Raw genomic sequence first — 13,759 nt, 5'->3', positions numbered from 1 at the left:
CATTGGAGTTTTCCAGATATTTTACTCACTCTAGATCTGTAGACGTAAAATCCAAGGGATGGATCAGCCCGAGGTGCCTTCTGTTGCTGCTCACTCACCTGCCCCCAGGTTGGTCACCTGCTCTTTGCTGCAGGTGGGAATGCAGGGTAGAGCAGTTCCTCAGGTGGAATTAGGGTTGCCTCAGGCAACAGCCTACAAGGCTCCTGGTTTCCTACCATGGCGAGGGACAGTGAAAGGGCAGCCAGCCATAGTTTTATCATAGGCCAGGGCTGGCTTAGCTGATATGCTGCAGTCACACGTACCGTAAAGAGAATGCTCGAGGCGTGTGCCTCTTTATAACATACACTTAATTATAGCTAGTTTATATGTATGTGGTGCCATCAAGCTGCAACCGATTTATGGCAACCCCAGCAAGGGGCTTTCAAGGCAAATGATTAAGCAGAGGTGGTTTTGCTGTCGCCTTCCTCTGCCGAGCCTTCCTTGGTGGTCTCATGTCCGAGTATTGATCCTGCTTAGCTTCTGAGATCTGACAAGATCAGGCTATCCTCTGCTGTTCCACATCTCTTATAGCCAGTTTACCCAAATACAACATCAGAAGTCATCACAGGACAGCTATTTCACTGTAAAGTAACACAGATGAGGCGCTACGCCAGCTATTTAGAGAGTTCAACCGTTCAGAAACAGGCATTTTCTCTTAAGGCGAGGCTAGGAACACACAATTTTTGGCAATAATTACCCCAGATCTAAAGTATTGTGCTGAAAGCAGGTGGAAATCTTGCCTCTCACTGAAGAACTGCCCTGCCTAACTTCATGGGGGGGGGGGTTGAGATGGCAGTGGGCAGAACAGTGATAGCTGGGCTCAGAGCGGCTAACATGTGTTAAAAACAGCTGTTATAAGCCCCCTTCATGGTGAGTGAAGTGGAAGAGAACTGCACAACAACACCTGTAAGCACAAGCATGAACTGTCTTCATGGCCCACTCCTGACAGCACAATAAACTGCAACAGATATACAACAATAATTTCAGTTCCAATTTAAAACCAATAATTTCTGATACTAGAATTTAATTGGTGCCCATTTATCAGCACACAGAGGTCCACGGCCATCCCGGGGGAAAGTAAGTCATAGATCAACTACAATCAACAGTACTGCTGTGTATTTTCCAAAGTAATTTTCCCACAGGAAAATATGTTTCCCTTTGAATCTCAGAATCTATTCAATTAAAAACAAAATTTTAACATCTATTATTGGACAGAATTTTCTACCATAATTTCATGTTTTTGTAAGAAATTCTTCTTTTTCTCTCTCCCCCCCCCATCACAGTGTGTGTGTCTCATAATTAATCTTTTATCTTTTTTAGTTTTAATTAGTTGTAATCAATTACAATTTACTGGAAATAACTGCTTAGCAGACTTGCATATTGATCTGCTCCTAAAATTATACTCCATATGGCCCTCCATCTTGAGACGAGTTCCTAAAAGCTGCCTTATGACAAAAAATAATTAGCTTTCTGTTCACCATACTATAAGCTACAAAGGGAACAGATAGCTATCAATCACCTCTGATGAATAGCCAGTTAAACAACAAGCAGAAAATCTTTCATACAGTCAATTCCAAATCGCATGCTGGGGTCACAGAGAAATGGTAATGTATCACAAAAAGTAAATTGAATAACAAAGGTTCCTGGGAGGCCAGAGTATTGATCGACATAGGAGGCTGTCTATTGCAATCCTGTATGAGTCACTGCTCTCTATTTCTTTTTGTCTAATTAGAACAGTGGCTTACACGGAGTGTGAGGCTGTCGTTCCAACACATTTTGGAGTAAGCATTAAACATCTCTATTTCGGTTCAGAAAAAAGCAGCACTTAGCTGTTTTAAATCTGGAAACCCTTCTTTAAGGACACAGGATTTGAGTAATCTGGCAAAGACATCCCCTGGAGGTGTAGGAATCCCTTTCAATTTTCAGTTTGATTAAAGCCCCTGACCCACCTCCTCCACTCGTCTGCTTTCCCACTCTTGTTCCACTTAGTTTTCAGCCAACAAATTTCAAGACTATAGGACAGTGGTTCTCAACCTGGGGGTCGGGACCCCCAAGGGGGTCGCGAAGTGTTTTCTGGGGGGTCGCTCCCACTGTCCTGGGACAGCCCCCATCCCGGGCTGTCCAGGACTAACCCAGACGCCCTGTAACCCTGATCCGTCCACCAGGGCAGGGAAGACCCCAAGCAGAGAGATGAGGAATTGGCCAACCGACAGCCAGAAGGAGCCGGGCTGCAGAGACGCGGCGGCATGCCACCGCACACCAGCTGTAGCCCCGCTGCCCAGCTGAGAGGCGGGCAGGCCAGCCCTGGGCGCGGTCGCACCTGCGCCGGGCGGATGATGCGGCAGGAAGTGTGGGAGGCCGAGGAAGCTCCCCTGGCTTGGCCAGTTCAGGTCTCGGAGGAGAAGAGGGCGGTCCCCCTTGAGGCTGCTACAGCCACGTTGTTTTTACTTTTAGCCTCTCTCGGGTGGGGCGGGAGCTTCAGCCTGGAATCCAAGTGCACATGTCTGTAGTGTGGCTTCGCTTTTCTGCCCTGAGTCATCAGTTCCGCTCTGGCAAGGCCAAGGGGGAGACAGTCGAGGTGCATGCACAGTTTGGGATTTCCCCCTCGAGCGCGCAGGTTCGGTGAGGCGCAGAAGGAGCGGTGACTGGCGAAGGGGAGAAAAAGGCACGAAAAGTCCGAGCGGGATAAGCGGCCCTCGGCTCTTTCCTGGCCCTTCGCTCTTGTGAGGTGATTAAACGGAGCTCCGCTTTGAGGGATAACTGCAGTTCTGTGCACAAACAGTGTCCCAGTCACAAGAGAGGGGGTTTCCTTGTGAGAGCCCCGGCCTGCTTGGAAGAGTTTTTGGGGAGAGAGGGGACGACAGGGAACGCAGTGCATGCTCAGAGGCACTCTTTCCTCCATGCCAGGAAAGGTTGCCGTGCCACACAGTCACAGCCGCTGCGCAACAGGTGGTAGTACCGTTTGCTTGTTTGTTTTAAACTTTTAAATTTAAAGTAATTATATATATGGATACCCTGGACTGCCAAAAAACAAATGTGTTTTCTTTATCCTATTGAAAATGTCATTTATGCAAATTTATGCAAATGTGACAAGGGTCACAGGTTACTTGGCAATTGTAAAAGGGGGTCGCGACTCAAAAAAGGTTGAGAACCACTGCTATAGGGGCTTCAACAAAGATGATTTCTGCTAGCAATTATGACACTGTCATCACTTAATTGACTCCCATTATACCCAGCCAGATGGTGAGAGCTTTTCTCTAAGAGCCTATTGAGTCTTCTTTATGAGCTTGTTAAAATAACATTCCTGGTCATTTCAGAGGCTCTTGTCTACAGAGTAGCTGCAACCATGGGTGATATCACACATGTTGCGCCTGCCCCTCCCCAGGGTTTCTGCCTTCTCATTTTTCCCCCAGTTGTTGGCCAGAAAGTGGATGCTGAAATATGTTTCTTCTCCTTGGATACACAGTTTAACTTTTGGGGTTTCCTGTCAACTGAGTAGACATTCTCTGTTAATTTTCTCCATGGTGTGTGCCCCAAATCAAATGTCACTAGGAAATAGTTTTGGCAAGATGGTTAAGGGTTGAACAGGCTATGCAGTTTAGTGTAGTTAATAATAATTGGGTTTTAAATATTACAATAGCTAGTTTTTGTCTTCCTTAGCTAAGGAGATGCAGAGCAATAGCTTTACTGACTAAGATTTTTTTTTAAGTTTCACACAGCAGAGTTTCTTTTAAAGATCTCACTAGCATTCTTAAAAGAAATTCTCTTAATTCCTCTTTACTCAATTTCTCCTAAAAATCCAACAATCTGTTTTGTTCCCTTTTTTAAGGAAAATTGAGTCCGTTTCTAATCAATTCTGTTTTTATCAAAGATAATTTCAAAGAGATGAGGGGAAGGAAGGGAGATTCTGCACAATATCAGAATTTCATTCTATGGCCATTTATGCAGGGGATGGTTGCTCTAGGTTTGCCACTTTCTGATCCAAATTCTAAAAACTGTTATTCATGGGGTCTTTTTGCCCCAAAGATCTTACTATAGTACCTTGCCCTCAATTATTAATTCCTAGCAAAATAAAACAGGTTATTTTTTTTTTCATTTCCATTAGGAAGTCTTCATTCCAGAAAGCACAGAGGATGGGAAATTCCTTGGCTGGGAATAAATTCCAGGAGCTGATATTCTGGCTCACACGGCCCTTATCTGCCTTCATCATTTTAGCCAACCTCTTCATCATCATTGGGATCATCTTCAACCGCAAGATCCATGGTGCCATCAACTGGTTCTTCCTCAGCCTACTTTGTGCTGATCTTCTGGCTGGGACAGCCCTTCCAACCATTCCACAGCTGGCCTTTGAAAAGGAATGGGGCTACCACCTTTGCTTCTTCATATACTTGGCACCCAATTTCCTCTTCCTCTCGTTCTTAGCCAACCTGCTGGTGGTACACTATGCCAAGTATGTGTGCATCATCCATCCACTACACTACCACAAGTCCTGGGTGTATCGTTGGGCTGCTTTATACATACTCTTGGCCTGGACTGCTCCTTTGAGCTTTGCCTGCCTGCCAATCATTTGGAACAGCTGGCAACCCCATCGCAACTGTTCCTTCCACCTTGTCTTCCCCACACCTTACCTCTATTTAGAGACCTACGGACTCCTCATTCCCACCATCCTTGCCATGGCCTTCATGTGCATCCGAGTGTTGTGTGTAGCCCGAAGGCAGCTGAAGAACATCACAAAGCTCCTTCATTCAGTGAATCGAGGCCAGGCCCCTTCGGCACTGGAGCAGCAGCTGGAACTGCGGAACGCTAAGGCCATTGCCGGTGTCTCCCTCATCTTCTTGGTCTGCTGGGTGCCATATATTGCCTGCTTGAATATTTCATTGCTATCCTTACAATACAACTCTGTAAGTTCTCTCACTCTCACTATTGTCACCTGCCTAGGCAATGGCAGCACAGCCACTGTGCCCATCTTCCTCAGTCTTAGCAACCGCCAGTACTTACAGTTCTGGAGGGATGTGGCCTCCAGGGTCTGTGGGAGCTGCTGCCCTGGACAGAAGCAAGCCAAGCCAAAAGCCACGATACCACACAGTAAGTCTCGCATCCCAGAGACAGACCCAAATAGAGCACAAGACCCATATCTTCCCAGTGATGAAGACCCCAAACCTTCATCTGCAGCAGATGAAGCCAGGGAGGTTTGAAATTAGTGATCAGATTTAGCACAAGCTTCTGAAAAAGACTGTAGTAAAGAATCCTGAATAAAGTCTTTTTCTACCTGTATTGGCCTGAAGGACATATGAGTTTCTTATCCTCCATTAGAGTCTCTTTGACTGTGAATTTCCCAAGAATACGCTCTGCTTTTATGTTAATTGCTAAAGGAATCTGCCATCCTAGTATCAGATTGATTTATCTGATGTGCTGTGTTCCTAGTTTCTTTACAATATCTGTACATGGTGTATGATGCACCATAACTCCCATTAGGCTGTCTATCATTAACTTGACCCTACTGCCACCCACCCACCCCCAAACCAGCCCTCTGTTGGATGGCCTTAATCTTTGCTGTGCACACGGAGCATAATACTTAACTCTCATGCACTGAAATCAGTGTGATTTAAAACTGCTCAGATTTGGCAGGATTGTGCCCCATAGGTAGCAACTAGTCCTCCATCAGTTTTGAAGAAAGAGGAGGTGGGCATCCCCCTACGTCATTTCTGTTGCAGGATAAGGTTTTGTTTTTTTTAAAGGTTCCTCTGCCACAGCGGCCCCATGACTGTGAAGGCAGTATTTCCACCAGTCTTCTAATTACCATATCCCCGAAGAGCTAGCTTGCTTCATATAATTGTCACAGGACTTGCTAAAGGATATTTGGACGATGCTTAGTATGCTTAGTAAAGGATATACGGACGCCTTAATGTACCATTTGAGGAGAAGGCAAATGGCTTTGGTTTTGCATCCTTGTGTTTCCCACAAGAGAGAGATGTCCTGTTTCCCCGATAAACAGAAACGCTATTAATAGCAGTGAGGCAGGAAGCTTGAGGCTCTGCATCTGTGTGAAAACACAAATTCCAGCAAGTAGCAACTCATATAGAATGAAACAAATTAAGGCAGGCTGGTAGCCCAAATGGCTCCAAGATCAATGCTCAACAGAGCCCATAACCTGGGTTTTGAATGTTAGGAACAGATTTTGACATTGTATGTACAGTTTTGGCCATCCTGTTGCAGTTTACAGTCCTGGTTATGGTTCAGAGAAGAGCAAAACACAATAATGGGCATAGAATGACTTCTGTATGAATCCAGGCTATAAAAACTGATGGTTCAGAAAAGAGATACTAGATTGGGAGAAGGGCTTGAAAATCTAACTGAAATCTACCAGATAATAAACAGGGAGTAGGAAGGGAGGGGTGGGGGTAGGCCGAGGAGGGGGAGTGGCCCCCGAGCCTTCTGCCCAGGGCCACTCAAAACCTGCAAACAGTCCTGGATCAAAATATGTTTTTCATTATTTATGTTTTTCATTATTTATTGAAAAGATCAGGCCTGAGCTGTGCTGACCTTTCTCTGAATATAGCAGTCACTATCATTCCATTTTGCTGTGGCTTCTTCCCAATATGGGCCCCAAAAAGCTCTCTTCTCAAGGTAGGGTTGCCAGGTCCCTCCTTGCAACAGGTGGGAGGTTTAGGGAGGCGGGGTTGGGGGCTGCGACCAGCGCCATCTACATGATGACGTCAGGTCGGGTTTGCTGGGGCAGCCCCAACCCAGGCAGTGGAGAGAAAAGCAGCCTGGTCCTCTCTGCCTCCCCACCAAACAGCTGATTGAAAAACAGCTGATCAGTGGCTAGATTCTGGAGCGGGCGGGGAAGGTCGTGGAGAGGAGGAAACAAGGCAACCCGTGGCAGCACAGGTTTCCATAAAGGTTTTTTGCGAGTGCTGGAGTGTGCCCCCCCAGTGCAATGCTAAAGGGTTGAATAAATTACCAGCGTCCAGAGACACAGTGAGGGCTCTCCTGCCTCAGCAGTAAGCAGAGCTACCTCCAGGCGTCTTTATTTTGTTGCACGTAAGTGCCAGGTTTGAGGAAGGCATGGGCTTGGGTCTCCCTGGGAGGAAGACACAGGGCTGGGCTGGCTCCTCAGGCTTTAGCACTGAGGGGCTTCTAGCTTCTCTGAAGCATGACCCTTTTAAATCCTCATGGCAAAAAATCTTAGATGAGAAACTGTCATTGTTGGGCTTCTCGCAGGATATGTTATTAGATCTTGGGAAAATTGAAGCTTTCACCAAAACCAAAAAGTGCATTAAAAAGGTTGATTATAACAGCACTACTTTTTGTGCTTGCCGCATCTGTTCATCCCAGTTCTTCGGAATACCACCACCATGTGGTTTGCCTGCTTATACTTATTATTTGACAACTCCTCTTTCTAGAGCCTTCTGTTTAGCTAGACTGAATGCTAACCCCTCTATGGTTATACAAGCCGAATCCTGAATATACCATATCCAGACAGGACCTGTCCTTGCTCTTCTGGCTCTATCGATTCATTAGCTCATGCCCTCTTGGAATGCCACTTTTACGAGGAACTTTGATCACATTATATCTCTCCCCTCTTAACATATAAATCTAATGCCTCTGTGTCTGACATAATACCTTTTTTACTAAGTGACAGGGATCCCAAGGCTACATTGTCAGTGGCAAGATTTATTTCAGTCCTTATATCCCTCAAACATTAGATATATGCTGCTCAAGATCAATGGATCAAGGAGCTTCTAAAAGATAAAGGATAAAGGAAAGAATCTTGCCGCTGATCAGCTGTTTATTCAGGGAGGCAGGGAGAACCGGGATGCTTTTCTCTCCACTGCCTGGTTGGGGCTGCCCCAACAAACCTGACCTGATGTCATCACGTAGACGATGCTGGTCGCACCCCACAATCTGCCTCCCTAAATCTCCCGCCCACCAACTGAGAGTCAGCAGGCAACATGAACAATGGGTGGTAGATTGCCCACCACAAGCTGGCACTTGGGAACCCTATCTCAAGGCCAGCACAGATTCCACTCCACGATACTATTTCTACCCTCTGAGAGGGGAAGGTTTTAAGAAATATTACATTATTTGTTTTACAGGTCCATTGACATCACTACCTCCAATGCAATTTTCCTCTGCAAGGGAAGATAAACTGAAATTTATGTATCAGTGTGGTCTACTTGATCCTGGCCCTAGGTCCCTTTTTTTAATACTTAAGAATAGAAATACTCGTGTAAATAAGTTGATAGGACCCACACCACTCAGAATATAAGTGTGCTTAAAGCAAAATAACAAAAAATTAAATCAAAAAAAAATCATACTTTATCCCAATCTGGGCAGGATGATTAAGTAATGGCCGTAGGGAACCTCCAGTACGGGGGCCCACAGAACTTTAACAGCTTCACTTTAACAGCATGGTTTGTCGTGGTTAAGAGCAGTGGACTCTAACTGGTGAGCCAGGTTGGTTTCCCCACTCCTCCACATGAAGCCTGCTGGGTGACCTTGGGCTAGTTACAGTTCTCTCCAAACTCTCTCAGCCCCCCTACCTTACAAGGTGTCTATGGAGGGTAGAGGAAGGGAAGATGATTGTAGGCCTGTTTGCGACTTCTCCTCCTCCTCCTGTGCCTAGGAAAAGGGGAAGTTAGGAGGGTCATTGCTAGAATTTTTTGGGGGGAGACAGTTTTTAATGGAGCCATAAATGGACTTCCATCCATTTTAATCCCTCCCATTAATCCTCATAATCCACACTGAGTGCTATACAAAGTATACATTCTATGGGAAAACAAGGAGGAGAGCATTTACCTGCAGCAATAACCCTCTTCCCTTTTATTCTCATTGTGCTTATTTTTTTTCTTTCCCCCTGTTCTTAGGCTGAGGTCTTGAACAATAAAACCATAAAGCTTAAATAAGACCCATCTCTAAAAACACCTCCCTTTGTCTGTTCTCTGCAGCCTCCAAAAAATGAGCAACAAAATAAGTACACTGAGGGTCAGAGTCCGCTAAGAGGAACTGAACCTTTTGCTCCAATGTTGCTCAAGATGTAAACCATTTGTTAAAACATGGTATAATCCATTTAGCCTAAATTGGTATACGTAAGGACAGTGCAAAAGGATATGTACCAAGGTGTAACCACTTGTCCCCGTGGTAATCCCATAAACAACATCCACAGACGAGTAGTCCAAAAGAGAGTTGATTTATTAGAAAACCTACAGGTATACAGAACTAACAGGTAAATTGGCATGAATGAGAACTAAAGGCACGGCTAAAGACCTATATGGAAGAGCATTGGTCATATCAGATAGTGATGGCAGCCATGGCAAACCCCCCCCCCCCCACGAGAGCAGTTCCCACAGAGGAAAGGAAGTTGGCAGTTACCAGGCTTGGCCTTGGGATGCACCTGGGGGAACTATAACACACACAGTCTGGCTATCTCAGCAGAGAGCAGGCCTGACACAAGGAGTCCACTGACTGAAGAGGGAAGGGACACAGCCGGTCTGAAAAAGGGATAAAGATTCTACATAACTTTGGACTAACCAGAGAATCCATATAGGAAAGATTACCCTTAGATAACAGGCCCAGGGCAAGGGAAGAATATGTCCTCCAAGCATCAAAATGAGTGTAACTCTTATCTCTAGCATAGACCAATTTGGCCACATGTTTTTTACATTGATCTACAGAAGAGTAAAGGTCTTCCACCTTCACATTTACAAGTGATAGCTTATGTTCAAAATGCTGGAGCCAGTAATGGACGGGCCAGCTGCAGCTGGCCCAGGTATTGGAAGCTCCCGAAGGCTCCCAAAGTCTCCAGGAAACTCCCGAGGGCTGCCAAGGTCCCCAGTCCAAAAGTCTCAACTGCTGGAAAACCCTTAGACAATGGAATAGAAAAAGCCATGCACCAGACAGGATGCAGGATGTAGGTTGAAGGGAGTAAGCTAGTGACAATAGAGAAGGCCATGTCAGGATAGGGAGTGAAGGTCAAGACGCCCGAAGCTCTATTACTAACCATCTCGTAAGCAAAACTACTAACCACAAAGTTGGCAAAAGCAATGGTCACTGATCCTGCAAGATGCAAATCGCTGACACCTGGGGAACACAGATATAGACATTACCAATACCCAGACCCACCATGGAAATCCCCCCAAAATAGCAGAAACCATGGAGACCATGGAGACAAGAGAATGACATGGGACAGGGCAACCAATAGATGATGTAAGATAATAGGCGCACCAAATATGGGCAATGCAAAAATGTGTAAGTGCTGAATCCTTGGGCGGAAATCTTTGGAGGACTGATTTCAGCCTTTTTGTGCTTTGCTTTTCTCCCGCCGGCTTAATAAACAACTCCTTTACCTGATGCCTGAGTCATCTCCTCCTTGGTAATCACAACCTTAGAGGTGTGGGCCTCTTGGCCTCCAGCCTCTTGGCTATCACCAGGGTGCCTTATAAGAATCTTTGAGGGTTAAGCTTACCAAGCTATCCTTCAGGGCCTCAAAAAACAGAAACCAATAATAAAGGCACGGACCCAGGCACAAGCTTCTGTTGAGCTAAGACCAAACTCATAACGAAGGGCTGATGATGAAATGCACCTGGGGAGGCCTCCAATTGCTCGAAGGAATGAGGACTGCACTCTATTTATGGGATTGTCTACAGCAGAAATCCATATAGGGGCACCTATTAGGTTCAAAACTCTAATAACTGCTGGGATATAATGTGGCCTGTTATAAAAAATATATAGCAAAATTGCCTTCAGAGTAGCCATAGACTTCTGAGTGGCCAATTGTTTATGACATCTCCAGGACAAGGTGGAATGAAACAGGATGCCCAAATACCTAAGCAAGAAATCCTGGGAAATCTTCCACTCATTAATTATCCATGTCTCTCTTTTGGTGGAAGAGCAAAGAGCATTCTTAATAATTTTAGTTTTAGTAAAATTTACAGATAATTCCTCATGCGCACAATAACTATGGAATCTTTTCAAAGCCTGAAGATGACCAGCCCGGGTTGGGGAGAGTAAAACTGAGTCATCAGCATAAAGTAAAAGAGGGACTGAAGTATCCAGTAATTTAGGCGCATAGAAAGAAGGGTCAATAAAAAAGACTGGCAAATCAGACAGATACAAATTAAAAAGGGATGGCGCTAAAAGGCACCCCTGTCTAATCCCCTGGACAACAGGAAAAGGAGCAGTTAAATGACCCTCCCTATTACACCGCACTTGGGCTGTAGAATCAGTATAAAGGTTTTTAATTAACCACAACAATCTCCCATCAATTGTGGTGGCCTTCAGTTTAGCCCATAGTCGGGTTCTAGATATGGAGTCAAACGCATAGGAAATATCTATAAAAGCTGCATATAGATAACCCTTCCTTGAGATGGCATACTTACTGATCAAGTGGGATAACACATGACAGTGATCAAGTGTGCTGTACCCCTTACGAAATCCCACCTGTTCTGGGCCAATAATCTTGGACTTGGCCATCCAAGACTGAAGTCTATTCAACAAAAAAGCTGCATAGATCTTACCAACTATTGGCAACAAACTAACAGCCTATTCCTGAAACAACGGCGTGTGGAGTCGGCGGGGAAGAGACACAGCGGCGCTTCATCCTAAGCTGATTCGCGCATGGCGTAAAACTTACCAGGGCTAAAAGCCCCATTGAAAACAGCGAGGCTGCGCCTGCTCAAAAGCAGGCACAGCACCGCTGTTCCTGGTGCCAGTGTATCTGGCCGAACCAGGATAGGAAGCTGCCTAGCTGGCAGCTCCTCCCCCCCATCCCGCCCCAGAACACCCCCAACCATTACCAACTATTGACAACAAACTAATAGGTTTAAAATTCTTAGAGTTATCCTTATCTCCAGCTTTATAAATTGGAACAATTATGCTGGAACACCATTCGGGGGGAATCACACCAGTAGAATTTACTCAGGTAAATAGGTTAGCCAAATGAGACACCCACCAGTCCATGTTATTAATAATAAATTCTGCTGGAATGCCATCAGGGCTGGCAGCCTTCCAAGTGTGGAGACCTTTAATAAGGTTCACTATTTCTGTACACAGAACTGGTTGCCATTCAGGGAAATCAAGAGGCATTGTAACTAGGGCTGTCGATTCGGTTCATCCTGAACCGAAAAACAGTCGAATTTCCCGATTCAGCGGTTTTTAGTTCGGATGGAACCGAACTAAAAAAAGGCGGGAAAATGTGGAGCCGAATTCAGTGCGTTCGGGGTGTTTGGTGAATAAATTCGGCAAATTCGGGGTTCGGCACAGCAGCATAACTGTCAGTTAGTAAGCAGCATTCTCCCACGGCCAATCAGTGGCCAAGCTGGGTCTTCTTCTGGCCAATCAGTCGCGATTGAGTGTATGAGCCCAGCTGCTGTGCGGCCCGGGGAGAGAGAGTGTATCTGTTTGTGTGTGAGAGAGATCCCCCTTGGGGGGGGGGTGCGTGTGCACATTCGAGCCATTCCGTGGCTGCAGGGGGTGCATTTTTGGGGGTAGAGCCCCCAAACTTTCAGCATAGCTTCAGAGGACCCATCTTGCAAGAACCCCCAAGTTTTGTGAAGATTGGATCGGGGGGGGGCTGAGATATGGGCCCCAAAAGGGATCCCCCCTCCTTAATGTGCATCTCTGACAATGGGGGTTTGCAATTAGCAGAGCTTGCCGCCCACGCCCAAAGCTCCCAGCCCCAACAAACAGCTGAGCTGCGGGGAGCAAGGGCAGGGCAAGTGCGAAGAAGATGGAACAGAAGACATCCACAGTAAGACACGTTTTGGGGCTTTTCTCTATAATTTTTCTCCTGTGTGTGTGTGTGGGGGGGAAGCAGAGTCTGTGTGTGTGTGGGGGGAGGGAGCAGTTTCTGTGGGTGGGGGGGAAGCCAAAGGGGGCTTTCGCCCATTCTGCCTGGGGTGTGTGTGCCCCCTTGAGTCTCTCTCTCCATGGTTTGAGGGGGGGGGGCTTCAGTTGTGTGTCCTCAGGTTTTCATTCATAAGATCGGTTAGGTCTATTTTGATGCTTGCTCAAAACTGGTTTTCAAATTGTGACTTAAAGAATGCATTTGCCTGGTCCCGAGTCCGATGCGTGCCTTTGTCCCTTTCCATGGTTTGCAAACTCCCAGGCATCATGTGTTGCTTTGCATGGTTGCAAACGTGTTGCTTTGCATAGTTTGCATGGTTGCAAACCTGTTGTTTTGCATGGTTTGCTAACTTCTTCGCACCTGCCCCGCCCTTGCTCCCCGCAGCTCAGCTGTTTGTCAGGGCTGGGAGCTTTGGGCGTGGATGGCAAGCTCTGCTAATTGCAAACCCCCATTGTCAGAGATGCACATTAAGGAGGGGGGACCCCTTTCGTTTCGGACCTCTACCCCCAAAAATGCCCCCCCGGAGCTGCGGAAAGGCGTGATTGTGTTTTTAATGGCTTTATTTGGCCGAATTTTTCCCCGAACTCCGGATCTCATGCCAAATTGCATGGACCCGAAGTGGGGGAGTTCAGACTTCAGCATTTCCCAAATAAAAACGGGCCAAATTTTGCCGAATCCAAATTTTACCGAATTTTTTTTTCAACAGCCCTAATTGTAACATCTAGATTATCATCATAATTTGGTTTAGAATACAATGATGAAAAATATGATACCCAAGTCTGGGCAGTGATAGCATAAAAAAAACTACCTCTAGTTTTTAGAGAAGAGGAAACAATCGACCAGAATCTAGAAGAATCATTGTATCGGGCAGTG

At 46.0% G+C, this 13,759-nt stretch overlaps 1 protein-coding gene across 1 annotated transcript; it reads left to right on the top strand.

Moving 5' to 3' along the window:
* Positions 1-4,172: 4,172 nt before the first annotated feature.
* Positions 4,173-5,234, top strand: GPBAR1 (G protein-coupled bile acid receptor 1). The gene has a single exon (XM_056861554.1). It carries the CDS (start codon positions 4,173-4,175, stop codon positions 5,232-5,234), a length of 1,062 nt encoding a protein of 353 aa, XP_056717532.1.
* The last annotated feature ends 8,525 nt before the right edge of the window (positions 5,235-13,759 follow it).

The sequence above is a fragment of the Euleptes europaea genome, chromosome 15 (assembly GCF_029931775.1).
Source record: "Euleptes europaea isolate rEulEur1 chromosome 15, rEulEur1.hap1, whole genome shotgun sequence".
Classification (NCBI taxonomy): Eukaryota; Metazoa; Chordata; class Lepidosauria; order Squamata; family Sphaerodactylidae; genus Euleptes; species Euleptes europaea.
Note: the sequence above shows the minus strand (reverse complement) of the source record. Positions and strands in the feature narration are given on the sequence as shown.

Bases quoted from the DNA above. Each gene is read 5' to 3' on its own strand.
- GPBAR1 (XM_056861554.1), top strand. From the start codon at position 4,173: ATGGGAAATTCCTTGGCTGGGAATAAATTCCAGGAGCTGATATTCTGG.